The following is a 26,523-nucleotide window of genomic DNA, read 5'->3' as shown; positions in this document are numbered from 1 at the left end:
ATATGGTAAAACGCCTGTTGAATTCCACTATGATGGTGGAAATGAAATTAATAAAATGCTTAGTGATTGGCTTGTTGAACAGGGTATAGCTTTTAATACCTCTTGCCCTTATATTCACGAACAAAACGGCCTAGCTGAGCGCTCCATTAGGGTTATAGCTGATAGGCTACGTGCTACTATGGCCTGGTCAAGGCTACCATCTAACCTCTGGTCCGCTGTAATTACTGGCGTTGTTATGCTAGTAAATATAACAGCTGTTACTAATAGACCTTCTAGCCCCTATTAGGAGCTATTAAAGGATTATGACTATATTACGCCGGAGCACTACCTTGATCTTATTAACCTTAGGGCCATTGGAGCAGCTATTGAAGTGCTTATACCACACGAAAAGCGTGTAAAAAGCCGCAAATTAGCGCCCCGTACCGAGCTTGGTAGGCTCCTTGCCACTCTAGGTAATAATACTTACTTAGTCTACCTTCTAAAGAAGAAGGTTGTTACTAAAACAACTTTTATCACCTTTATTCATCAAAATGAAGGTATAGGCCCTATTTCTACTGGCCTAGAAGGAGACTTTCATAGAGGGCAAAATACAGGTTCAGAGGGGGTATCTAGCAGAGAACCTGCTATTTTACTGGATGACCTTGAAAGCATGCCGGACCCTACTAACCTTACTAATATTACTAATACTAATGTTATACCGGATGACCTAGAAAGTATGCCGGACCCTACTAATACTAGCGTTATTAATACTAATGCTACCTTGGATAACCGTCCTATATTACAGTCCCCGGCTACTGCAAAGGATGACCTTATAGATATCCTTACTAGCCTTACTCCTGCCGACCTTGCTGGCCCTGCTGGCCCTACCGACCCTATTAGCCCTACCGACTTATTCCCTAATCAGGATTTATACCACCTGATATGGGATTCCTGCTATGCAGCTAAGCGTAAGCTAGCTAAAAAGGCCCCTGATGGTACGCCTAATAGCTGGAAGGATGTGCTATGAAGCCCTGAAAAAGACCTTTGGATAAAGGCATTATTTAAGGAATTTGAGCAGCTATTGGATACTAAAGTCTTCCAATTTATTCCTAAGTCTAGCGTTCCTATTGATAGGAAAATTATACGCAATAGGCCTGTTTTTCGGGTTAAAAAGGATGCCAATAATCAGCCTATAAAATATAAGGCTAGATTGGTTGTTAAGGGTTTTATGTAAGTCGAAGGAAAGGACTTTCAGCATACCTATGCTTCTACCTCTATCCCACCTACCTGGAGGGTTATACTGGCTTTGGCTGCTAGTAATAACTGGGAAATAGAGCAGATCGACTTTATAGGCGCCTTCCTAAATAGCGAACTTTCTGAGACCATTTATATGGATATTCCTGACGGATTTCTTGAATTTACAGAGAGCCTACTACTAACTAATAGCGATAGCAAGCTTTGGTCTGATATTCAATGGCAACGGCTACTAACTTTACTTAAAGAAGCCGGCTTTAATCCTTCTATTAAGCAAGCTATTTTACTAAAGAAGGCCCTATACGGGCTAAAATAAGCACCCCGCGAATGGCAACACCGGCTAAAAGACCTGATTTCTAGTGAAGGCTTCTTACCTTTAGCATCTGATGCTGCCGTCTTTTATAATAAGCAAACCAGCACCTTTATCGTCACTTATGTTGACGACTGCCTATTAGTTGGTCCAAATATAACTTATATTAACCAGCTAAAAAGGAAATTCCATAAGGTCTATGCTATAGAAGACCGCGGTCCGGCTTCCTTCTTCCTAGGCGTACAGATTATACGAAATAGGAAGGAAGGTCTATTGTGGCTACACCAAGCCCAATTTATAGCAGAGGTCTTAGCTAAATTCGGCTTACAGGATACTAAACCTCAGCTAATTCCACTTCAACTAGGGATTCTAAATGAATCTAGTGGAAAAGACCTCAGCCCTACTAATCAGAGCCTTTATCAGAGCCTTACTGGCACTATAATGTGGCTTATGATGATGACTAGGCCCGACCTAGCATTTCCTACCCAATACCTCTCTCGGTTCATGTCTAAGGCAACTAATGTGCATTTAAATGCTGCGAAAGGCAGCTTTAGCTACCTTAAAGGCACTGAGAACCTAGCTATTTGCTTTACTAAAAGCAATCAACAGCCTATTATAACCGCTTATTCTGATAGCGATTTTGCTGGCTGTAAAGAAACCTCTAAATCTACTGGAGGCTTCCTTACTATTATTAATAGTGGTCCTATTAGCTGGCGTTCTAAGCGAGCCTCTTTAGTAGTGCTATCTACTTTAGAAGCTGAATCTGATGTATTACTTGAGACTATCCGAGAGGTCCAGTGGCTTTCTAACCTTTTTAAGGAGCTGGAAATCGATATTCTACGCCCTATACCGTTATACTGCGATAATCAGGGCTCCATTTCGAATTCTAATGACCCTAATCAGCACGCTCGCACTAAGCATACGCTATTAAAATTCCGGTATATTAGGGAGCAAGCCCAGCTGGGCTTAGTTAAAATTACCTACTTACCTACTAATAGTATGCCTGCTGATGGTCTTACGAAGCCACTGCCGGGCCCTAAATTTACTAGGTTCCGCGAGTTACTAGGTCTTAGGGCCTGCTAACTTATACTAACTTATATTAACTTACTAAGGTTTTTCCTATGTTTTTCCTTAGCACTTTTATTGCATTTTCTTTCACTATCCTTTATACGACGATTAGCTTGCTATTATAGTAGCTAATCAGAGGGGGTGTTAAAATCCTATAGTAGCCTACTAGGCTGCTGGCCTAATACCCTACTGGCTTACTGACTTTTTGGCCCTTATACCGCCTCTTAGACTTACGGTAGTCTTTCTTACCTTAGGCCTTTGCCTTTTACCTTAAGGATTTTCAGTGAATTATTTACTGTATATCAAGTAAGGTAGGCCTTGTTAAAAAGGTGTGGCATTGCTAAATTAGCGTGGTGGGCCTACTAGTGTGGTGGCGGCCTACTAGTGTGGTGGCTAGTCTACTAGTGTGGTGGGTAGTCACTAGCGTGGTGGCTAATTACTAGTGCGGTGGTTAGGGTGGTTAGAAAGGCCGGATATAGTGGGGCTGCTGACGTATCATATACGTGGCATAGTGAGCATTACGGGGAGCTATCTTACTGGCTACCCTGAATGCCTGGGCCCACCCCTCCTTCATGTATATATAGGATAGCTTTCCCCCTTCTTTCTAGATAGTTGAAGGGCAGCACAATCGAGTCTGTTAATGCACTATATGCCTCTTAACTCCCACCTTCCCTGCGTTTCTGGTTATCTTATATTTGCCTTGCCTTTACACTTGCCCTGCTTTATAGCACTTGTATAGTCTTAGGACTTGGTGAAAAATCTAGTATTTATACTAAGATTAGTTCACAGGTCGCAGACAGTCTTGTGCCATCTAGCTAGCTAGTAAGGCTCTGCTTTTATAGTGACCTTGAGAATTGCAATAATACATATGTTTATATACTAGATGTATGTATCATCATCATCATCAAGAGTAGGGTAGGATAGGGTAGGGTAGGGTAGGGTTGGGTAGGATAGGGTAGGGGGGCCGGCGTTGATGCGGGATAGATTCAGATTCACAAGGTCGCTCGCTCGCTTTACATGCAGAAAATACAACACGAGACATATACATAGGTAGGTATACAGAGCTTTGCTGTGACTTACTGTTTTATTATGCCTGATTAGGGCGTACTTGCTACGGGCAGGTTCGTCTAGAACAAGAGCCAGACTCATCTAGATACTATTGATGGCCCAGGCCTCGTTTAGAAAACCCACGGCATCAAGCCATGCACGCAGCCCTGCCCGTCGTCCCCGGCCGCCGCCTCCGTCTTACTTGGGTAGGTGCCCAAGTTTCGCAAGAGCAACTCGTAACTTGCTGTGGCTTTTTCTTGTCGACGGGATCCTCCAGCCTCCTCCTGGCATACGTATGCGGAGTGGATGGTACGAGCCACACGACGCAAACGGCTCAACCTCACCGACCATAGCAGGACTACACACACTCACACACACACACATATATATATAGCAGCAGCGCCATCGGGCTTTTCTGCAGATCCAAGTTGAGGCCATCTTTATCGTTGTCCCGCATCCCTCATAAGACGCATTCTGCATCACCCACCAGACCTCTTGCTGTTTTTACAAGACCTACCAGACCTTTGTGCGTGGTTTCATAAAACCCTGCCAGATCGTACTTGCACAACCCCTACACACGGCATCAAGCAAGCCATGTACGCAAAGCTGCCCGTCGTCCTGGCCGCCGCCGCCGCTCTGTCCCCGGCCGCGGCGCAAAAGTACGCGCCAGGCACACACAACATCTGCACCTCGACAGGTCCGGCGGGAGATGGCGCGCCGGTAATCCTGTGGCAGGCCGACATCTGCCGGCAGAAGAGCTTCTCTCCCGTGACTCTTCCCCACGGCCGCGGACAGGTCACCCCCTCGGTATGCTGCGAGGACGTCGTCGGGGTATTCCTCCAATCCGAGGTGATACAGGACGGCCGGGCTGTCTGCTCGTACCAAGGGATCGAGAAGAAGTCGGTCGTTCTGAACTTTCAGAGAGGGGGCCGCAGCAATTCGTACATGGTTACGGTGAGTCAGGGTGAATCTGGGATAGACACGTCCAAAACCTCCGGGACATATTCCTGCAGGGCAGTATAAGGGGCTCGGATGCACTGGGAACTGGGGAGGGAAAATCACAAAGCCCGGTGCTCAAAGCCCAGTGCTCCCGTGCGAAAACAGGGTGGTGGTGTCAAGCAGTAGGGCTCGTCTGTGTTGCGTTATGCGCGGTAGATTTGCAAGGTTGCGTTGGGGGACACAAGGTTGCTTTACCGAAGGCAACAGGCAAGGAAACGCTGTGTACTATTATAGTTCTTGAGTAGGGTTGTATATCTATGCCATTTTCTACACCGAGTGACTTCCAGACCGACCTCTTTGTGCGATTCTCTACGCGAGGGGGACTTGGGGAGGCGGCATCTTGTTCCCGTCTTTGAATAGGAGATTGTTATTGTTGTTGTTGTTGTTGTTGTTGTTGTTGTCGTCGTCGTCGTCGTCGTCGTACGGTGCTTCTCGTCGGCGCGACTCCACGGCAGCAAGCAGGGCCAAAGTACGTACGTCTCAAGCCTTGCTGCCGGGCTGCTTCTTGGCGGCAAGCCGGCGCTCTTCGGCTTCCACCATGTCTGGCAAAGCATTCCAACGAATTAGCATCCGAGCGGAACAAGAGGGAAGCCGCCGCCGACGAGGCGAAACCAAGAAAGAAGAGAGAGAGGGAGCGAAGAAGAAGAAGAAGAAGACGAAGAAGAAGAAGAAAAGAACGCACCCCGCCACAGATCCTGCCCCTCGTACTGCTCCTTGTGCACGCGCTTCTCAATCAGGTGCTTGTGCTCCGGGTCGCTGGGGTCGAGCACCATGACCGTCTCCCACCGGCCGCTGCCGCGGTTGGCGTCGCTGGCCTCAAAGGCGGCGCTGGCCACGAGGACGGCGAGCGTCAGGCCCTGGGCGTAGACGCGGGCCTGGACCAGCTTCTGGGCGGTGCTGATGGGGGCGCGGCCGACGACGGCCAGCGCGACGGCCATGCTGGCCAGCCACGAGGCGAAGACGATGCCGTAGCGGTTGTCGCGCCCCCAGCGCGCCAGGCGCCGGTAGGCCGGGTCGTTCTCGCGCGCCAGCCGGGCGGCGCGCTGCGCCTCGTCCTGGTACCCGTGGCCGGGGTCGTTGGCGCGCTGGAAGGCGGTCGAGCGCCGCTCCGCGTTGACGATGGCGCCAAACGTGGCCGTCGAGGTGACGAGGAAGGTGCGGAAGGGCAGGGTCAGCGACCGGAAGGCCGGGTACCGACGCGACGCGAGCATCACGCCGCCCAGACCGAGGGCCAGGCCGGCTGAGCCGCCGACGAGGCCGCCGCGCAGGACGACCCCGTAGTGGGCGGCTTCCTCCTCCTTGCTGATGACCTTCATCGGAGCGGGGAGACGGGGGCTCTTCTCGTCGGTGCTCTGGTTTGCTTTGTTTTGGTTTTTTTTTTTTTTTTTTTTTTTGTTGGCCGTTCGTTCCGGCTCGCGTGAGGGGGAAAAGGGGGGCGGGGGGGGGACGGTCGGGTTCTCTGATGGCACAAGGGGACGCAAGCTGGCTGCTTCGAGCGGCCGATGAAGCAGGGCTTTTGACGATGGCCTGGTGTTGAGAGTGGCTGCGCGGTTCTGGGCAATTATCGTACGATGGCTTGTCCGGCGGGGACTTCTGTCGAGGGGAGGAGACTAAAGAAATCGTCCGTCGCCGCGCTGGACCGGCGGGCGAAACTTGGCCGACGAGGAACACTACGTGTCTGTTGCTCTGCCCGTCCCTGCTGGGGAGGATTTCGTCATGCATGAGCAAATGATGGCGTTGCAGCTTCCAGACGGTCGGATGATGTCGGCGCCGGAATGCCACACAGTGCGCTCTGCACAGTGCGTCGTTGTCGCCCTCACCCTACATTTCCCGTGTCGAGGGCGCGTCAAGGCCGAGATATTCCCGCCGGCGTTGGGGCGGCAAGCAGTCAAGGCCGAGAGACGTGCGCATTGTGCGGGCAAGGAGAGGGGGGGGATCGTCTGTTGTTTTTTCCCTTCACGGCGGCCACTTGGGGCGATTACTCATTCAGGACCTTTGCTTCTTTGTCCAGTGGAGTCCGGCATCACGACGACGACGCCTCCCTCCCTCATCTGTTGTGTTTCTGCGCTTCTGCGCTTCTGCGCTTCTGCGGCAGCAGGCAGCCGGCCAAGCCTCGACTTGGCACCAACAAGACGTGGGACGTACGAGCAGCCAGACGAAGGCGACGACGCCACGAGGGGCCGGCCCACTGTCGCATGGCGAATGGACCCGGCCCGGGTTCCGCGTACCGGGCAAGAGTTTCATGACACTGCCAAGCCGCCCAGCGCGCTCGTGTTTCGCTCGACTAGCCAAGCCTGGCCAGCGGGCAGCGGGCAGCGGGCAGCGGGCATGCTTGGCCGGAGCACGCGGTCGGCGGCATCCTCCGACCCGGGACTCGGAGAGAGACGCGGTGCCTTCTCATCCTGACAAATTGCCGAGGATACTTGGCGCTGAAGCCTTTGCCCCTCTTGGCCTTGCCGGCAGACGGAGCGCATGTATCTACGCAGAGTCACATACCGGACAGGTTGTCCCGGGTCCAGGGGATCATGACAAAGCCAGACGAGGACGGCCTTTTCTTTTTTCTTTTTTTTTTTTTTTTTTTCCATGTTGGTTCGAGAACCGAGCGTCGAGACGTTTGGTCGGGCCCCAGTCGTGGAAATCTGGAAACGAAACGGCGCTGCCGGTACGGGACGGGCTAATGGAAGGTATCCATTTGCTCCATGGAACAGGGTCGGTGAGACTGTGGCTCTGGGAACAATGGCGAAATGGGTTGGCTGGTTGGCTTGCCACATGTACATACCGAGCAGCGCCCCCCCACCCCATGGCATCTCCGCCGGCCAGCCCAGGATCATGGTTTACCGGTCGGTCGAGGGACTTGGCGGTCATGGTGATGATGGTGATGCTGCGGAACCGAAGATTGGGACGGGAAATGCAGAGAGACCAACCAAGGTCCCTGTCGTCAGATCTGGGAGGCGCCTGGGCGCATCAGATGCTGCACGGGGCATGGCACTGGGCAGTTTTCCCATGGCCTTCAGCCGTCCGACGACCCGGCAGGCAATGCGTGATGCCCCCCGGCCTGTTGTTTCCCAGGCATCTGCGCCAAGGGTCCTGCAGGCAGGGTGTCACGGTCCAGGGTCCCCTCACCGCCTGGGGCTTGGTCGGTCCGTACAGCTGACAAGGCCATGTTTGTGATCTTTGTATTCTTTGTATTCTTTGCCGTCATTCTTGTTTTGGCGTAGTCGGTGGATTGTGCTGCCCTGTACGGAGCCGCTCCGTAATAGACGTCGACGGCCATGCGAAGCCAGCAGCCCTGACGGCGCGTGGTCGAGAGCAGAAGGGATCGGCTTGGCGCCAAGGGTTTGTGTTGGCCGTCGGGGCGAATCGAGCAACTCCATCGCGACTCATGTCGTGGTGAAAGCCGCGGAATGGAATCCGGAAGCCCGTGCCTTGGGATTGACTTGTGACGGGGGAGTAATGCGAGGCAAAAGGGTTTCCCCCGGGCCTTGCACTAGCCAACGATGGCGTTGACAGGGGGTTGCTGCTGTTGCTGCTGTTGCTGTTGCTGTTGCTGTCGCTGTTGTTATTGTTGTGGCTCCAGGCCATGTTTTCCCTTTGACGGGGCGTTCTGCGACGAGACGGGCAGAAGGAGCTGGAGGAGGGATCGAAGCCACAGATCGATGCGGGAGTCTAAAACGGCCCGGCGTGCAGCCAGACCAAGGGCTGAGCAGCGGTGTCGTGCAGCGTGCAGTCAGTCACGATGGAGGAACTGGTCTTGTCTTGGTGGTCTGGTGCGGTCCGGCGGTTGGTCGGCGTGGTTCGTGGTTCTGGGTTGGGTCGCTTGTCGGCGTGCCTGCCAAGCGGTGCGGTGGAGCCGGTGGCTGACGTAGAGGCGCAGACCACCACACGCAGCGGCTAGCCAGGAGCAAGGTACACGCATGTACATACATTCCATCAATACCATACCATACCACGCCATACCTGAGGCATCAACGGGCTCCGGTGGGGCCCCTTTGCTGCCGTCCATTTGCTTTCTGAGAATCGCTCTCGGGGCACCTGACCTGCTGCCTGCGGCGAGCGAGCGAGCCAGCAAGAAAGCAACAAGCAAGCAGCGATGGCGAGCCGGGGGACGGGGGAGCATTTGCCGCGAGCCAGGCGGGCGGTTTCGCGGCGGGAGCAAGAAACCTTCCGGCCCAAAGGGGGCCCTGTGTGTGGCCGTCGCGTCTGGCTGCTGGTTCGTCTTTGCGCGGATCGACCAGCCCCGCCGCGGCGCTTCCCCCGCCGCCACGGCGTGTCCACCAAAGCCAAGGTAACCCTGCGTACCTTAACTGGGCACCTAACATGATGTCAAACTGCGTCGTGCCTGCTGCGTCCTCTCAGCGGGTTCCCCTTTGGCCGCGTCTCCCAGCGGCAGCAGCAGCAGCAGCAGCAGCAGCAGCAGCAGCAGCAGCAGCAGCAGCAGCAGCAGCAGCAGCAGCAGCAGCAGCAGCAGCAGCAGCAGCAGCAGCAGCAGCAGCGGAACCTGGAGAAATCAGAAATCGCCAGTGGCCCCCAGTCGCCGAGCGACTTAGTAATGGCCGTCGCCCGTGCCGGGCAAAAGTCTGGTTGGGACCTCAGGAACCTTGGGTGCCCCACCTATCCACCTAGGTAGGTACGTACTGAGCGCATGTCTCGCTCCCCCCCAGGCCCCACCTCGAGTTTCACGGTCCCGCAGATCTGGGACTGACTCGCTCGCTGAAAGCCCGCCAAAAACACCAAAAACAGGCCACTAAAAGCGCCGCCAAAACCCCGCCCGCAGCCCGCCAAAAACCCCCAGCCCCGCTGTGGCCACCAGACCGCCGCCGCACTGGCGGACGACGTGGACGTGCCTTGGCTCTCTTTGCGAGCCCGGATTTGTCGCGGAACCCCCCCCCCCCCCCCCCGGGCGGGCAGAACCAACGACAAGGCCGCATTCGGTAAGCGCGCAAATGAAACATCGGACGGCAAGGTTGGGAAACAGCACATGGCACAGCCTGGCGCGAAGAGCGCGTGCGAGAGACTGGGAGAGACTGGGAGAGGCTGGCTGGAGCCAGAGAGCAGGTCAACCGAACTTGGATCTGTGGCCCATGTGTCTGGCTTGGCGGAACCGCTGACCCGTGGCCCCGGGTGCCATTGTGCAACCAGACGCCTGCGCGGTAGTAGTAAGCCGGGGGGGCTCAAAACGCAGGCCAGGTTTACTCGAGACTGCTGGACAATGCCCCGAGGGCCCAAGGACCCAAGGACCCAAGCAAGGCCGCGGGAAACGGCAAGTCAAGTCAAGTCAAGTCAAGTCGAGTCGAGTCGAGTCGAGTCGAGTCGAGTCAAATAGCTTCGATGCTTCGGCCTACCGACGGGATATGTATGTACTCTCTCTCTCTCGCGTCTGGGGGCCACGCCGCTGCGGCAGCACACACCAGACATGCGCACACCCTTCGACTGACTATTAATAACGCGCCCGCGGCATCACCGTCGACGACTTCCTCCGCCCGTCTATCGCTTCCCCCCCCCCCCCTTCCCTCCCCCACCGACCGACGAGGCTACCATCAATGTAACCTGGGTGCAAGTTCTGCAAACCCCCGCATCAAAGAAAGTCTAACTTGGCCACTGCCGAGGTTGCTCTGAGGGTTTATTTACTTTTTTGGTTTTTCTTTTTGTGCCCAGGCATTTCCTCTTCTGGCGCTTGTACACACAAATCGCCGCCACCACCACCACCACCTGCCTCTTGCCTGCTGCAAGGAGCGGAAGCAACCAGACATTGACCAGACATCATCAATTTGACGCCGGCACTCTGTAGCAGCAGCACGTCCAGCCCAGCTCAGCACAGCCCAGCCCAGCCCAGCACAGCACAGTCCAGCAGCCACTGAAGCGCAAGGGGCAGTCATCTATTTACGTGTGCCTGGTTCAACGCAGCAGCCAACCAACCAAGGGCCAGGCCAGGCCAGACCAGACCAGACCAGACCTGACCAGGCTGAACTTGTTATCAATTATAACTTGCTGGCTACCGGTCATATACATATAGCCTTGACCGCTTCGAGAGTTTGGCCTCTTTGGAACCCTTCCTCTCCCCCCCCCCCCCCCCCCCCCCCCCAAACCGGGTCAATCCTCGCAGTACAAGTACAGCCTCTCTCCGTGCAGCGCCCGCCTAAATGCTCATGCCGGCCTCAACCCAAAATCCCGACAGCTGACTTCAGGTTTACATTGATACATGTGCCTACGCAGCCAACATTTGAAGAAGCGCCGACGGAGAGCTTGATCGCCCGTACTAACCCCCACCGTCCCGGCCGGCAAAAGCTCTTGCCCACCGGAAAGAAAGGAAGCACGAGCTAATAAAGGAGAAGAGAAGCAAGGTTAGACTCTTGCGACAAACAGGAGGCGGAAGTGTCCTTCATCGCGGGCGTGCTGTTCTGCACGCTTCTGGGTGAGTCCATCCCAGGCTGGCCAATTCAATTGATTGCTTGGGTGGCCCGAGCAACAGAGGATGGCGCTGTCGTCCAGGCCCTCATCACCCACCTCCACCGCCGCCACTATAAACACCACCGCAGACACCACCACAGACACCACCACAGACACCACCACAGGCACCACCACAATCAGTGCCGCCACCAACACCATCACCATCCCTGCCCCCCCTGCTACCCCCGTCGCGCCTCAGTGTGCCCCCCCGTGCTCTCTGCTGCCGGCAGCGTTGGCGTCCAGACCTGGAACCAGCACAGGTCAGCTTAGCAGCTGCGGCCTGGCCAGCGCCTGGGCCAGCAGCTCCTCCGGACCGGAAGCGACACCCAAGCTGAAGCCGCCCAACTGCTGCGCCAAAGCAGGCACAGGCACCACCACTGCTGCCAACAGCGACGCAAGCACCACCCCCTCCACCAGCAGCACCTCCACCAGCAGCACCCAGTCCACCTGCAGCACCCAGTCCACCTGCAGCACCTTCACCTGCACCCGGTCCACCCGTGCCGCCAGTGCCAGTGCCAGCGCCAGCGCCCCCGGTGCTGCCTGCTGCGAGCCTGCGCCTGCCCGCCATCCTGCCCGCCAGCCTGCCCAGGCCCGTGGCCCCGCCCCCCCCGACGCTGGCTCTCCCTCCTGGGCCTCGACCTCGACGTCCCTCTGCTCGTCAGCGTCGCGCACCCAGTCGCCGTCGTCGCCGCCTCAGCCAGCAACCCCACCCGACCTTCTCTTCGCACGACCGTCCAAGTCCACGTCGGCAACCTCACCCGTGACGGCCATCTCGTCCCCGTTCGCCTCCTTCGCCTCCTCCGCCTCCTCCGCCCCCTTCGCCTCCTTCGGCTACAACCCGTCGACGCGCGACCAGCTGTCCTCGCTGGCCTTTACCCAGAGCGACCTGGCCGTCTCCCACCTCGACCTCGACCTCGACCTCGACCTCGACCTCGACCTCGACCTCGACCTCGACCTCGACCTCGACCTCGACCTCGACATCGACGTCGACGTCGCAGCAGCCGCCGCCGGCCACGACGGCGACCGAGACGACGCTTCCGCCACCATGACCTCTAGCACCCTCGACGCCGCCGCCGCCATGGGTCGCAGCCGGCAAGACTCCTTTGTGAGCGCCGGGCCCAAGCCCATCTCCGTCAACAACCAGAACCGCGAATCCGCCAACCGAAATCGCAGAGAATCGCTGGCCGGCAGCCTCATGGGCGGCATGAGCTGGGGCGGCATGTCGTTTGGCAGTTTTGTTCGTGACGAGTGAGTCATGCCTTTTTTTTTTTTTTTTTTTTTTTTTACTCCTTCGTCGACGCCAACCTTGGCCGCCTTGCCCTTTCCTTGCTTTGTCTCGTACGTTTTCTTTTCAATGTTTTTTTTTTCTTGTTCGAGATTTCTCTCTGTCTTTTTTTTTCTCCTTTTTTTTTTTACCCCCTCTCTTTTTAAATCCTTGGACGCACTTTGCGAGTCTGGGTTTCGTCTTCGTTTCACAGGCGTGTTTCGGCTGCACCGACTTCTCTGTTTGCTCTCGTTTTCCCTCGGGAGGGCTGGGCGCAAACAGGCGCCCACTACGCTCGACCTGCTCGGCTTCGTCGCTCGTTTTTGTCCCTCGGGAGCGCTCGTCATGTCGTGGCTCAAACCTTGTGCCCCATCGTCATTTGCTGACCTCGCAACGTCTTTTGTCTAGTATCATGATGCAAGGCACCTCGCCGAACCCCTTTGGCGGCGTGGCCGCCCAGTCTTCATCATCCTTCCACTCCTCGTCCTACCTGCCCAAGCTGGAGGCCAACTTCATGAGAGACTTCACCTGCTGCGGCAAGATCCTGCCCAACCTTCACGACCTGCTGCAGCACTACGAAGAAGCCCACACCCAGTCAAGCCCCAGCAACCCCCGCAACAATGCCTTTGCCCAGTTTGGCATGCAAGGCTCGTCAACCATGTCGAGCTCGCGCACGACGCCCACGGGGGGGTCCGGCCAAGGTGGCGCCGCGCAGTCTCCGGACCCGGCCGGCCAGCAGGTTTCCGTCGGCAACGGCCTTGCCCTGGGGGGCATGAAGACGGGCGTCAGCAACGGCGTCGGCCAGATGAATCCCGCACTAGCCACAAACCTCCACGACGACATGGACGCCGTTGCCGACATGGAGATGGATGACGACGCCGTCGGCACCATGGACTTTGACGACAACAACAAGATGCACCAGACCCGGCAACTGTTCGGCCAGCAACAGAGACCCCGGCTCAACATGAACACGTCGGGAATCACGCAGGGCCTACGGACCTCGCAGCCACCCACCCCTGCCGCCGCGAGCTTCGGCCTCCAAAACAACCCCACCGTCTCCTCCGTCAACACGCCCACCCTCTCGACCGCGCAGCAGCTGCCCCAACAGGCCCAACAACAACAACAACAACAACAACAACAACAACATCAACAACAACAGCAACAGCAACAGCAGCAGCAACAGCAACAGCAACAGCAACAGCAACAACAACAGCAACAGCAACAACAACAACATCAGCAGCAGCAGCAGCAGCAGCAGCAGCGGAACGGAGGCTTGGACGACATGGACGACGACATCCCCGGAATGCCCATGGGGGGTGGAAACTCGGCCGACCTCGGTGACGACAGCTTCGCCGGCGGCAACGACACCAACTTTTGCATAAACGACCCCGGAAAGCATCTCTTCAGCCCCGGCGGCGCGTTCCAGCAAGGGAACCGATCCATCCAGGCCCAGCTGGCCCAGCTCGGCCTCACCCAAGGCCAGTTCGCCGATCCCGAGACGAACAAGGTGCTGCTGCAACGGCTGCAGAGCATGATGATGCCTGACGAGCACAAGCCCTTCAAATGCCCCGTCATTGGCTGCGAGAAGGCGTACAAGAACCAGAACGGCCTCAAGTAAGTCTGGCCCAGCTTTCTTTGCTGCGCACGTGGTGACGACGGCGGCTAACTCTGTTGCTTCTTTTTTTTTTCCCCAGATACCACAAGGCACATGGTCACCAGACGCAGCAGCTGCACGAAAACGGCGACGGAACCTTTTCCATCGTCAACCCCGAAACTAGCGCTCCCTACCCCGGAACGCTGGGCATGGAGAAGGAAAAGCCTTTCAACTGCGAGACTTGCGGGAAACGTTACAAGAATCTGAACGGGCTGAAATACGTAAGTCGCAATGCCGGCCCTGCCAGAGCCGTCTGCCGATGCCGGACACATAACATCTAACCGTCATGGCAGCACAAATCCCACTCGCTACCGTGCAATCCCGAGTTCAAGCTGCAAGCCCTAGCCGCGGGCTTGAACCTGCCGGGCATTGGGGAAGACCAAATGATGCAATGAACCAAGCGAGGAACCCCCCTGGTTTCCGACCCGCCATTCATTTCGTCGACGAGGGGCGCAACCGTCGGGTAATCGACTAATCGAGTAATCGACACCAGAGAAACAAAAAAAAAATTAAAAAAAAGGGGAAGGGGGTGGGGGGGGGGGCCTCCGCGTGCCCGACAAGTTACAACCGTCGCAACCGCCCACGCCGTGCATGAGCAACCTGGCGCAGCTTGTCGCCAGCCGAGCGGAGGCTGCCGTCTGTCGCGGGTCACCGTCTGCTCGCAACGCACCGCACGTTGGTCAACCCGCTGCTCTGTTCTCCCTTTGACGTACTCGTTGCATCATGCCCCTTTTCGAGCCAGACTCCACGTGTGCATGTGGGTTGGCGCATCGTGACGGCGTTGGCACTGGCACTTGCATATATCCCTTTCTGCGAAGCATACATCTTGTTGTTCCCCCTTTGCACGGTTCGGTCTTTCGGAGAGTCGGACCGCACACGCACGCGTCGGCCGAGTCGCCTTGCACGGCTCTGGCCACGAAAGAGCATCGCCCATGCTTTGCGCGGCCTCCGGATACTAATGCCCCGGCGCGGGTTGACTTTTGCTAATCTGCTTCGCACAATGATACCCCCCCATCCGTTTTTTGTCTTTTACCTCACCCATAACGACCCTCCGCTCTTTTTTGCCTTGTCCCGGTAACGGAAAGAACCCAGGTCGTCTGCATTACCGTCGTTGAAGTCGGTCCCCCTCTTCTGGAGCTGAGCGTCGAGAGAAAGAAGGAGCACAGTCGGCGCTTGCGACTCCGCACTCTGCCAGGCGTGAAGGGGACTTGATGAAAAGCGAGGCCGCAAAGGCCTACAGATGTTACCTACAGCTTCTTACACGGCGTCAAGGACGGGCCGCTCAGCCGAGCGAGTTTGACGCCAGGGTTCGCTCCAGCTTTTTTTTTTTTTTTTTTTTTTTTTTTTTCTTTTTAGCAGCGCATACAACTGGCTCGCTAGGGCTGCCGAGAACGATGCAGCTTTCTTCTTCATTTCTTCTTTTTTCCATCTTTTTCTCCGTTATCGACCTTTTTTTTTTTTTTTTTTTTTTTCTTCCTTTTTCCCGTATTGTTCTCTCTGGCTTGCATGTTGTTGTCTCACGGAACTCGAGGAGCTTTCTCTTTTGGCCTTTTTTTTCTTTCTTCCATTTTCTTATTTTGTTTCGGCCGGAAACAAGCGCCGCCTTCTTGCGCAGGCAGCAGGCAGCAGGCAGCAGGCAGCGGAGTTTGCCGCACGTGACGTTTTGGCTGAAAACCCGGTCTTTGTTTCTTTCCTTCGTTCCTTCTTTCCTTGTTTGCTTATCTGCTTTTGAAAAGACGGCTTCCCTGCATGGTATAGAGGAGGAAAAAAAAAAAGAAAGACGGAAAAGATTGGCGTGCTGTAATAAGCGGATGGACGAATAGAATGGATGCTGCCAGCGGCGTGGTAATTGATTGCTTTGCCCCAGGCCAGGCCAGGCCAGACCAGGCCCGGTTCTGCTTATGCTGAGGTCCTCACGTGCGGCCAGGCCCAGGCCGGCAGGCCACTTCCGTCCGTCAGCTACATGTAACTAACTGACTGTACCTGCTGCATGCGACAATGCCAGTGCCCCCCCGTTTCCCCCGGACCCTGCGACGACCGGCACGACGTGGGATACAACAAACGCCCAAGCAGACCGCGCGTAGCGTTTTCAAGCCAAGTCTATGTATATGCATGCATGTATGTACCTATGTGTAGTGTAGCTCGGGGGATCGGGATCCCGGCTCGGAGCAGTGCTCGCTCACTCAGCTCGCCCCAACGCCAGATGCAGTGGAGACTCGTAGACGGGTGTGAATAAGAAGAAACAAGGGGGAAAAAAAGGAAGGAAAGAGAGAAGGAAGGAAGGGAGGAAAGAAAGAAACATCGTGGAAACAGGTACTCCGCGCGAGACTGTCGTGAGGAAAAAAAGGAAAAAAAAAAAAATACGTCCGTGACTGCCTGCGTGCGTTGCGTTGCGTTGCTCGTTGGTGAAATCCTTCCCCTTCCCATGCCGCCGGTATTGACCTGGTCCGAGGGGCCGCGGCCCCCGAGCACACTTCGCGGATCCGTCCTTACAGCTCCATCCCCTCGTCGTCGTCGTCGTCGGCTTCCGACTCGACCATTTGCGTCTGGTTGCTGCTGACGCTCGCCTTGCGCCCGCCGTGCCCGCCGTCCAGGCACCGCGAGCCCAGCCCCCCCCATTCCAGCTCGTCCCCGGCGACGACGCGCCCCTCCATGTCAATCTCCTGCGACAGCTCGACGAGCGCGGAGCGCGGCAGGCGCAGGAAGCCCTGCGTGCGCACGATGCGGCCCCAGTGCGTCATGCAGTACGTGGCCGCGCGCTTGCGGAGCCACTCCTCGCTGGCCAGCCCGGCGCAGTACCAGATCACGCACGCGTTTTCCACGTCCAGCTCCTTGGCCAGGCGGTTGACGCACAGCAGCCTCAGGTGCGGGATGTTGTACATGTTGGACATGACGAGCAGCCCGGCCACGTCCGACAGGTCCGTCGTCGCGTCGCTGTCGGCCTCGGCCTCGGCCTCGCCCGTCCCGTGGATGCTGTCCGTGTACAGGTAGAGCAGGAACGCCCGCACCACCGAGTACGGCTCGGGGATGTGCATCTTCTTGGTGTGGAACTCGGCCATCTGCGCGTTGTAGAGGCGCGCAAAGTGCGGCCACCGCGCCTGCAGTATCAGCTTGTGCACGTGTATCGGCCGCGAGGTCGGCGCGTCCGAAGCCAGCCAGCCCTGGTCCCGCGGCGAGGGCTCGCAGGGCAGCAGCCCGGACCCGAGCGCCTCGTCGTCTTGGCCGTCTTCCGCAAGCGCCGTGACGACAAAGTCCGTGCCGCTGCCCGTCTCCGGCGGCTGGTTGAAAAGCTTGGCCAGGTCCGATCCCAGCCCGTGAGACGACTGATCCGACGCCCTGATCAGAGCAGAAGGGTGCGACTCGGTGCGGGGCTCGGGCGTCATGCGATTTCCCAGGAAGCCGTATCTTCGAAGATCAACTTCCATAATGTCACTGCATGCCATGAGAATCGAGTCAGCCGTGATGAAACAGGGGAGGGAAGTGGCAGACGCGCAGGCGACGGCGACGGCGACGACGACGACGACGACGACGACGAAGACGAGCCAAGAGGCAAAAGGAGCTCTCTCACCTTAGATACTCCTCGTAACCATTCGGCCCCAGGTCGGCAGAGGCTGGGTCCGTCGGGCAGCCAAGTAGCCAAGCCTTGGTGCCGTCTTCGTTCATTGTGCAGTAGTGCCACCGATACGCTGCCTTGAAAATCTCGCGTCCCTCGGCGAGCTTCTGCCAACGCAAGGTGTTGAGATCCAGCGCCGACAGGGAGCACTCCCTCGGCGTAATGGTGGCGGCTGGAGTCACAAAGTCGAGGAGCATGCCGGAAGAATACTGGTGATAGTGTATTCCAGAGCCCTGCGAAGGAATGGCCGGCCCAAACATGAACTTGACGGCGGAAATGCACCCGGGAGCCATTGGGGCGTACGACTTGAGCTGGAACGACGGAGGGTTCACCTGCGCGGTCCTCGAGTTGGCCGCATACCCAGATGACCCTACGGCCGCGGCTGGAGCCATGGTGTGCGGAGGACGAGGCAGACCGCTTGCCCTCGTCGCGATGGCGTTGCGGTCAAAAGCCCCCATGTGTGGGCGAGAATCAAACTCGGGGCATCCCTTAAGATCTAGCCACCAGAGATCGCTGATCTTGTCCATGTCCTCGCTCAAACCCCCAAACACCCAGACTCGGTCCCCCCAAATGTACGCTGAATGATCAAACCGCCCGACGAATCGCCAGGCCTTGGACCAAGTAAAGGTTTTGAGATCGAGGTAGCAGATGTCGTCGAGAACATAGTTATTCTGCCCGGTGATGCCGCCAATGATGAAGAGTTTGTCTTCGTGCAGAACCGCGGCGTGTCTTGCCCTGCCTTTGGGGATGGGGCCAGAGACCTGTGGCTGGGTCCAGTGGGCCGATTTAAGATCGAATATGATGAGGTCGGAGAGGTAGGTTCGATGTTCGTTCTCGCCGCCAAACACCAAGAGTTTGTCGCCTTGATACAAAGTGGCCGTGTGTCCTAATGGAAGACAGGACGAGTTAGTTTTTTTTTTTTTTTCAGGCAACGCTGGGTCATCAGACGCGGAAAAGCGCAAATGCCGAGAGGAGGCAGGTTGTTTGCTGGCTACATACCCATCCGGACACCAGGAATATCGCCATAGTTATCGACCAAGCTCCATTGGTGGCTCGCGAGGTCGAGCCGAAGCACGTGGTTGTAGACCTCGTCTGTGTACTGGTCAAACCCGCCAAACGCGTACATCTGGTTGTTTCCGCAGTATGTGACGGACGCATTGACGAGGCAAGCGGGGCGCTGGCCAAGAGTGCGCGTGATCTTGGGGCGATAGCCGTCAGGAACAGGTCGGGTCTTGGCTGGGGAGTTGGGCATGATGTAGGTGTTGTTGGATGAAGCTGCCGAGGTTGGAGTGGCAGCAGACGTCGTTCCCGTGGGGATCAAGCTGGAAAGAACTGCATTCGGTTGAGCCGAAGTCGAAGTATGCGTCCGCGCCACTGCTGGGCCGCCGAAGATGGATGAGGATGAGGACGAGGATGCCGATGCCGATGCCGATGCCGATGCCGATGACGATGCCGCCGCCTGGCCAGGAGTTGAAGGCTGTGCTGCCATGATTGTACCCGTACTTGTACCGCTCCGACACGCAAGTGCTCTCAAGTCATTTCAGCTCGCGGCAGACACGATCGAAGCCCCCCAAAGCTTTGCTGTGGGCTCCCTGTCGACCAAAGGCACGGAGTAACGGATGATGCAACTCCTGTGAAGGAAGATCAAAAGATGGATGCCGGTATGCAGGGGGGCGTGTGGGAAGGGCGGGCCTAGGGGGCGTGTGATCTTTGGCCAGCCCCAAGTAGGCGTAGCGCGGATGGCTCTGATGAGGTGACGGCCGGCACGGACTTTCCATTCGCCGCGCATCTCTTCGCCTCCCGTTGCCGTTGCCCGGACAGACAGCAGCTGGTGGGGGCTGCAAGTAAATAAAAGGCGTCCATGAGGAAGTGACATGCGCTGCTGCACTTGGTTTCTCGCTCAGCACATCCGCACACTTGCACACATTCTTCATCACGCTCTCCCCCCCCCGGCACCCCCCTCGTTGTATTGCTTGGCTTCGTAAAAGTTAGGCGGCTCATGAGCTTCATCACCGTCGCAGACCTATCAACGGAAAAAAAAAAAAAATTTACAAAACAACAGTTCCTTCGCCAACCAAGACCCTCGCAACAGTGTTGCCCAGAATCACCTCCAGTCCACCGTCTTGCAAGAATTCGCCCGTCTTCATATCACACACTGGCTTTGCTCTCTAGGGGATGAGAGAGAGCTTGCCCAGACATTGATACATTTATGGGATAAGCTGTACCGATATAAAAGTACCAACTAACCCGAGAGCCTTTGGCGAGAATCTCTGAGCGAGCACTCGACCTTTGCTCGGCCACTTTTCTTCCGCTGCTACTCCCTAAAGAAAATCCTAGACTCATCCATTCCTGGTATTACCTGACATCATGGCTACTGCAACCGTATCAACCCCGATAAAGTCTCACAAGGCGCTCTTTTCGACGCGTACCGCTGGCGGGCGCATGCCTCTTACTCCCTCTCCGCGGCAGTCTGGAAACGGCGTCAACTCGTCGCCATTCACCCCGGAAAGACAGGGCAAATCTACGTACGGAGGGAACCTCATGTGCCATTTATCTCGGTCCAACAACGCCAGTAACACGCATCGCGAATCTCCCAAGTCCAACATTGCCCGCGGTGTCTCCACGCCTCGGAAGGCTCTTGAGCTTGGCGTATCTGATTTCACCCTGACCGGAACCGGTGCGAAAACCCCGTCCAGCGCCAAGTCGAAAAAGGGTTCCCTGCGTCAAAAGCTCGGCAAAACCACCGTCAGCTTTGCTGGTGATCGCTTCATTCCAAACCGCGCCGCCAGCTCGGCAATTGCCAACGCGGGCTCAGGCAAGCTCAGTCGCCATGATCGCCAACGACCAAGGAGCAACCTCGGGGAGAGTTCCTCGGTGCTGTCGTCTGCCGCCGACGATGCTGCCGCCGCATTGGAGAGCCTGACCATCAATGACGAGGAAACCGATGGTTACTCCCGACCTTCCCCCAACACTGTTGCCTACCAGGACTCGTTGGCCACTGCCTGTGGGGTCAAGCTCAAGACTCGGATTCTCGAGTTCAAGCCTGCTCCTCCCGAATCTTCCAAGCCCATCGATCTTCGTCAGCAGTACAACAGACCCTTGAGGCCCACGGGCGCCAACTCTGCCCAGCTTCGCAGGCGCATCGCAACGGCTCCAGAGCGAGTCCTCGACGCCCCCGGACTGATTGATGACTACTATTTGAACTTGCTCGACTGGAGCTCGGGTAACCAGGTGGCCATTGGCTTGGAACGCAGCGTCTACGTGTGGTCAGCCGACGAGGGGAGTGTGAGCTGCCTGTTGGAAAGCCCCGCCGACACGTACATTAGCAGTGTCAAGTGGTCGGATGACGGCGCTTATGTCGGCGTTGGGCTGGGGACTGGCGAGGTGCAGATTTGGGACGTGGCCGAGACTCAAAAGATCCGCAGCATGTTTGGCCATGACACGCGCGTGGGCGTCATGGGATGGAGCAAGCACCTCCTCTCGACGGGCGCCCGAAGCGGTCTGGTCTTCAACCACGACGTACGCATCGCCGAGCACAAGGTTGCCGAGCTCGTCTCTCACACCTCGGAGGTCTGCGGTCTCGAATGGCGGTCGGACGGCGCCCAGCTCGCCACGGGGGGCAACGACAACCTGGTTTCCATCTGGGATGCTCGGTCTCTGTCCGTCCCAAAGTTCACCAAGACCAACCACAAGGCTGCCGTCAAGGCTCTTGCCTGGTGCCCCTGGAACATGAACCTGCTCGCCACCGGCGGCGGTTCGTACGACCGTCACATCCATTTCTGGAACTCGACATCCGGGGCCCGAGTCAACAGCATCGACACGGGCTCGCAAGTCACGTCGCTCCGATGGAGCCCTCACTACAGGGAGATTGTCAGCTCCAGCGGCTTCCCCGACAACTCTCTCAGCATCTGGAGCTACCCCACGCTGGTGCGCAACGTCGAGATACCCGCGCACGAGAGCCGAGTTCTTCACAGCTGCCTGAGCCCCGACGGACAGATGCTGGCCACGGCCGCTGCAGACGAAAGCCTCAAGTTCTGGAAAGTGTTTGAAAAGAAGGCTGGCTCGGCTGGAGGCATGAGTGGCTCGGGGGCATCCGGCAAGGCGGACGCTGTCAAGCACATGACGATTCGATGAAACAGAGAAACAGATGAGCAAAGTCGTGTCAATGTCAACCATGGGCGTGGCCAGGCCCATCAGCCTGTCGAACGGTAGGCAAGGGACCTGTTTTGATCAGGCTTGTCTTGTCGACTCTAGTAGCGTCGTGGTCAAGTTTCAGAAGCGTGGCGTGGCGCCTTGGGGAAGTTTTTGAATCCATTTCCTGCTCTTTTTTTTCTTCCTTTTTTTTTCCAGCCCGTGGCACGAAAGCGCTTCTCCACGCATAAGCAAATCATGTTGGTTGGAACGGTCTACCATACATAGGCTTACGGTTTGACATTAAGGGTATCACCAGATTGTATATGCTTTCAGAATCTCAGAGGGGGGGGGGGACTAGGACGGAAAATGTTTGTCTCGATAATAACGGAATGGGGACGTTGGTAGTAAAATCGTTGACGTTGTGACTAGAGGGTGGGAAGCTTCCCAAGACTGCCGTGACGTGAAAAACAAGACGCGTGTTGAGGAGACGTGAAGGAAATGTTGTTTGTCGTTGTCGTGACTTTGCAGTGGCTGGCTGGTTCGGACGGCATCCATGTTGTGCCGCACTGAATGAATCATGTTTATGTGTGGTTGGAAGTCGGGAAGCCGGGAAGTCGTCTGGTCTTCGTTGGTGCTTCGTGCTCAGGTACAGTTGCGGCGCAGTGCTCATCTGATTGCAGCTGGAGCTGGAGCTGGAGCTGGAGCTGCAGCTGGCACGGAGGTGGAGATCTGGTCTTGATCAGGGAGGGCGGGCGCTAGCGCCAGCGGACTTACTAAGCAGTCTTGCTGCAGCGGAGGCGGCTACGCAGTCCAAGTCGACATGGTTGCCGCCAACTTTACCCATTGCACCACCACCACCACCACCACCACCATCACGGGCTGCACCATCACGGGCTGCACCATCACGGGCTGCATCATCACGGGCTGCGACCATCAACACCACGGGCCAAGCGAGTCTCCACCAGACTGACCGACAGTGACGGCACCGAACGGGAAGCGACCAGAGCACGACGTTGCGAAGCACACACACGGACAGGCATACACACACATACATACCTCCCCCCCCTCGTCATTCTCCCTACCATCAGTCCTTGCAAAGCAGGGCCTCAAGACGCCATCGACAGAAACCTTTGGCTGCGCTTGGCCCAGCGACAGCGACAGGAAGCAGGCAGAAGGCAGCGGGCAGCGGGCAGCAAGCAGCAGGCAACCGCCAGGCCCGATTCCATACGCGACTCGTCACGACCCGGCCGGCAGTTTCTCGAGCCGTCAATTGCCACGGGTCCTTTCGTCTTTTGTCCCCGGAAAGCACCTTTGGCGTGCCGGAACCCCGGGATCCCAGGCCAACTCCGTTGCACGCAGGCACGCTCACCAGTGCGTCTCCAAAAAAGGCCCGTCATGTCAAATCAGGCGGTGGGAACGGTCTACCAGACCATCATCGAGGAGGTCATCAACAGCTCCCGGGTGGACTTTGAGGAGAGCGGCGTGGAGGAGAGCGTTCTGGAGGAACTGCGTCTGGTGAGTCTCCTGCTTTCTTTCGCCCTTGTTAGTCTGCCCAACTGCCACTTGCACCGACCTTGGCTACATTGATGGATTTTGTTCCCGGCGCGACTTGGCCCAAGGGAGGCCACAGGTCCAGGCCGGGCCAAGAGGAGCGGCCGACCGACTACAAAAAAAAGTCACGGCAATAATCCTGGCATCCTCCCGAGACGGCCAGACGCAGAGAGCCTTGGATCACCCACCCGCTTGCTTTCCCCCTTTTGCACCGTGGAAACAAGCAAAAGAAAAAAAAAAAAAAGAATCGATGCGACATGGCAGTCCCCTTGGCAAAAAAGGGTTCGACGGTTCAACCCGTCGGACAGAGGTGGCGGGCCGGCATGGCATGGCATGGCAAGGGGGCGACGGCCGGCGCAAGAGAATTCGAGGCCCAGTGGTTGTGGTTGCCTGGGAGGAGCGGGCAGGAGGCGGGCGGCCCTGCGCTATATGGGCCTTTTTTAAAATCCCCCCCAAGCCGCCCCCCAAGCCGCCCCCTGCTCGACCAACCGGCGCCCAACCAACTGGGCCCCTCGCGCCTTCGCCCTTGCCTTGCCTTGCCTTGCCCAGGCAGCAAACACCCCCCCCCCCCCCGGTCACGTGCCGCCTATTTTAGGTCCCAAACCCTCGGGACGCGCCTTACGCTGGGCCATCGACTTGCGCAACCTGAGGGCTGTCAACTTGCCGTGGTCGCTGGTCGCCAGTCGCCGGGAAGAATGGGAAGAATGCTGCTGCACGGGAAATGGCCTGGAATTTCCTCCCCCCCCCCCCTTTTTTTTTTTCGACGACATTGCGTGGCCATGCTTCCGTCCTCCCCCTTGCCTGTGATGCTTTCCAAAAAGAGCGCCTGCTCACTTCCTATTTCCCCGAGCTGTCATGCCCGCAGGCTAATTCACGGAAACACACACCCATGACCCCCTCCCGGCCCCGAGCTTTATTTGATTGATTTGGCTGACACAGCTCGCTAGGGATGGCAACGGAAGCTGTCTCAGCTTGATGTGGCTCGGTTCCCCTGGGATCCAAAGCCGGATCCTCCTCCTCCTGCTCCGGCGGCTCCTGTGCCGCCGCCCCCGGCCCCGGCCCCGGCTCCCGCGCCGGCAGCTCAGCCGACAACCCCCCAACCCCAGTTCCCTCCCACCCCGTCCCTGCCCAACGTCGGCGCCTTGGCAGCCACGGGCCACAACGGCGTCAAGGTGGAACAGGAGGCCGTCAAGCCCGAGCCAGCAATCAAGCAGGAGCCCGGCACCCAAGGGCCCTCCATGCCAGCCTTGCCGAGCTACAGCAGCATAGACAACAAGAACAGCGTGGCCGCCAGCAGAGCAGCCCAGCAGCTCCAGCTCCAGTACGGCGTGCGAGCAGCAGGCTCCATCAACGCTATCCAAGACCGAATGGGTCAGCAGCAGCAGCAGCAGCAGCAGCAGCAGCAGCAGCAGCATCAGCAGCATCAGCAGCATCAGCAGCATCAGCATCAGCATCAGCATCAGCATCAGCATCAGCATCAGCATCAGCATCAGCAGCATCTGCAACACAACCAGACCCCCTCCCCGCCGCAGCAGGACTCGGCTGGCCCTTCGAGCATCAGCAACGGCCAGACCGACGGCCCCGCCGACGGCGCCGACTTCCAGGGGATACTGATGCGGCGAGGCGCGCAGGGCACGCTGCGCGAGCTCGGCCGTGTCGACATTGACGGCCTTCTTCACGACCAAATCGCCGCCAGGGCCAAGGCCATGGAAGGCGGCGGCCTCATGCTTCCTCTCAAGAGGGCTGCCCGGCCCAGCCGCGGCGCCGCATCGTCGAGCCGAACCCGCGGGAGCAGAGGCGTTGTCGCAGGCCACGACGGCGGCGGCGACGACGACCTTGACGACGACATTGACGACGAGGACGCCATCAACTCGGATCTCGACGATCCCGAAGACGACCACGACGACGACGAGGTCGACGACGAGGGCCTGGGCCACATCATGCTGTGCATGTACGACAAGGTGCAGCGTGTCAAGAACAAATGGTACGCTGACTCTCCCCTCCCTCAGCTCATTTCCCCTTTCCTTTCCTTTCCTTTCCTTTCCTTTCCTTCCTTGCCCCCCCTCCCCCGGTTTGCCAATCCCCCGCGTCTGTCGCTGTCGGGATTTCCCTTTGCTGCCCCGGAAACTGCAGAGACTTGACATGCCCCACCCCCGCAGGAAATGCACCCTCAAGGATGGCGTTCTCACCGTCAACGGCAAGGAGTACGTGTTCCACAAAGCGAACGGCGAGTATGAGTGGTAGAACGACGGCCGTTGCCCCCGCAGGCAGGCAGGCAGGCAGGGTCAAACGTGCCCGCAAGGTTTCTGTGTCCCGGCGCGGACGGCATCACGGCCCGCTCCGTCCGGGCTATCTGCAACTACTACGTGCATTGTAGTGGTACCCCGGGGACATGTGACGGGCGTTGTTGCGGGAGGGAATCTCCCCCCTGGCGGAGCTTGTTCTTGCCCGCCCATTTTGCATGGCCTGGGGGTGGTACGCAAAGCAAAACTGGGGATGAAGTTGAAAAAAAAGTAATACAAAAGGGGAAAGAAGAAAAATACAGGGGGGGGGAGGGCCTTTGATCCATGGGAGCTCCATGTAGATGCGCAAAATATGGCGGGTAGATTGCAAGTTTTTCTTTTCTTTTTCGTTTTTCCTTTTTTTTGTTTCCCCAGAAGACTCCTGGGTCGGGCATGTTTCGCTGCGTCAATGTAAAGTAGGTTATTTTCGTATTCAGTCAAACGACAGTACTTGCTCTTCTTCTCTTCTGCTCCTGTGATTGAGCTGCCCCTTACCCCCTAGTCTGTATCATGCACCTCGCTGGCGCCCTTGCGCTGCGCTCCTGACATGACATGGCATCACTTGTTAACGGCCGCATCAGCCCAGGGGGGATTCGTCCTCACGCGAGTCTCGTCTCGCGACCGCTGCCACGCGGTCCGGTTTTGGCAGGTTTGACCTACTAGTCAACGGGCTTGTCCCGCTGCCCCCGAGCAAAACAGGTGGCTCGTTCGCCAGCACCCACAGGCCGCCCGGCCGAACGGGGCCTCCAAGGTTATGTGCTCGGCCAGTAGCAATCTCCCCTGGGCACTTGACGGCAATAAACTTGGACCCTGATCCCCGAGGTCTGCAGGCCGCCGCGGCGGGAGCTAAGCGCCGCTTGTGGCGCTTGGGTCGATTTGCCGCGGCCGCGAAACCACTATCGCTGAACCTTTGCCCAGCAG

At 57.4% G+C, this 26,523-nt stretch overlaps 9 protein-coding genes across 9 annotated transcripts; 4 read left to right on the top strand and 5 right to left on the bottom strand.

Annotated features, from left to right (window-relative positions):
• Positions 1–4,252: 4,252 nt before the first annotated feature.
• On the top strand, positions 4,253–4,783 carry UV8b_02696 (uncharacterized protein; the record flags this gene model as incomplete). The annotated part of the gene is made up of 2 exons (XM_043140194.1): positions 4,253–4,612; positions 4,763–4,783. 2 exons carry the CDS (start codon positions 4,253–4,255, stop codon positions 4,781–4,783), a joined length of 381 nt encoding a protein of 126 aa, XP_042996128.1.
• A 354-nt stretch (positions 4,784–5,137) lies between these two features.
• UV8b_02695 (uncharacterized protein) lies at positions 5,138–5,973 on the bottom strand (the record flags this gene model as incomplete). The annotated part of the gene is made up of 2 exons (XM_043140193.1): positions 5,138–5,199; positions 5,340–5,973. The coding sequence occupies 2 exons, from the start codon at positions 5,971–5,973 to the stop codon at positions 5,138–5,140; spliced, it is 696 nt and encodes a 231-aa protein (XP_042996127.1).
• A 924-nt stretch (positions 5,974–6,897) lies between these two features.
• UV8b_02694 (uncharacterized protein) lies at positions 6,898–7,488 on the bottom strand (the record flags this gene model as incomplete). Its single annotated transcript, XM_043140192.1, has 1 exon — positions 6,898–7,488. One exon carries the CDS (start codon positions 7,486–7,488, stop codon positions 6,898–6,900), a length of 591 nt encoding a protein of 196 aa, XP_042996126.1.
• Positions 7,489–7,667: 179 nt separating this feature from the next.
• Positions 7,668–7,931, bottom strand: UV8b_02693 (uncharacterized protein; the record flags this gene model as incomplete). The annotated part of the gene is made up of 1 exon (XM_043140191.1): positions 7,668–7,931. One exon carries the CDS (start codon positions 7,929–7,931, stop codon positions 7,668–7,670), a length of 264 nt encoding a protein of 87 aa, XP_042996125.1.
• Positions 7,932–8,384: 453 nt separating this feature from the next.
• UV8b_02692 (uncharacterized protein) lies at positions 8,385–8,774 on the bottom strand (the record flags this gene model as incomplete). The annotated part of the gene is made up of 1 exon (XM_043140190.1): positions 8,385–8,774. One exon carries the CDS (start codon positions 8,772–8,774, stop codon positions 8,385–8,387), a length of 390 nt encoding a protein of 129 aa, XP_042996124.1.
• Positions 8,775–11,129: 2,355 nt separating this feature from the next.
• UV8b_02691 (uncharacterized protein) lies at positions 11,130–14,417 on the top strand (the record flags this gene model as incomplete). The annotated part of the gene is made up of 4 exons (XM_043140189.1): positions 11,130–12,352; positions 12,777–13,982; positions 14,063–14,243; positions 14,316–14,417. The coding sequence occupies 4 exons, from the start codon at positions 11,130–11,132 to the stop codon at positions 14,415–14,417; spliced, it is 2,712 nt and encodes a 903-aa protein (XP_042996123.1).
• A 2,094-nt stretch (positions 14,418–16,511) lies between these two features.
• Positions 16,512–19,124, bottom strand: UV8b_02690 (uncharacterized protein; the record flags this gene model as incomplete). The annotated part of the gene is made up of 3 exons (XM_043140188.1): positions 16,512–17,454; positions 17,591–18,521; positions 18,635–19,124. 3 exons carry the CDS (start codon positions 19,122–19,124, stop codon positions 16,512–16,514), a joined length of 2,364 nt encoding a protein of 787 aa, XP_042996122.1.
• Positions 19,125–20,002: 878 nt separating this feature from the next.
• Positions 20,003–21,769, top strand: UV8b_02689 (uncharacterized protein; the record flags this gene model as incomplete). The annotated part of the gene is made up of 1 exon (XM_043140187.1): positions 20,003–21,769. The coding sequence occupies one exon, from the start codon at positions 20,003–20,005 to the stop codon at positions 21,767–21,769; it is 1,767 nt and encodes a 588-aa protein (XP_042996121.1).
• A 1,395-nt stretch (positions 21,770–23,164) lies between these two features.
• UV8b_02688 (uncharacterized protein) lies at positions 23,165–25,564 on the top strand (the record flags this gene model as incomplete). The annotated part of the gene is made up of 3 exons (XM_043140186.1): positions 23,165–23,284; positions 24,268–25,304; positions 25,480–25,564. 3 exons carry the CDS (start codon positions 23,165–23,167, stop codon positions 25,562–25,564), a joined length of 1,242 nt encoding a protein of 413 aa, XP_042996120.1.
• Between the last annotated feature and the right edge of the window lie 959 nt (positions 25,565–26,523).

The sequence above is a fragment of the Ustilaginoidea virens genome, chromosome 2, assembly GCF_000687475.1.
Source record: "Ustilaginoidea virens chromosome 2, complete sequence".
Taxonomy (NCBI): Eukaryota; Fungi; Ascomycota; class Sordariomycetes; order Hypocreales; family Clavicipitaceae; genus Ustilaginoidea; species Ustilaginoidea virens.
This window is presented reverse-complemented; position numbering and strand designations above follow the sequence as displayed.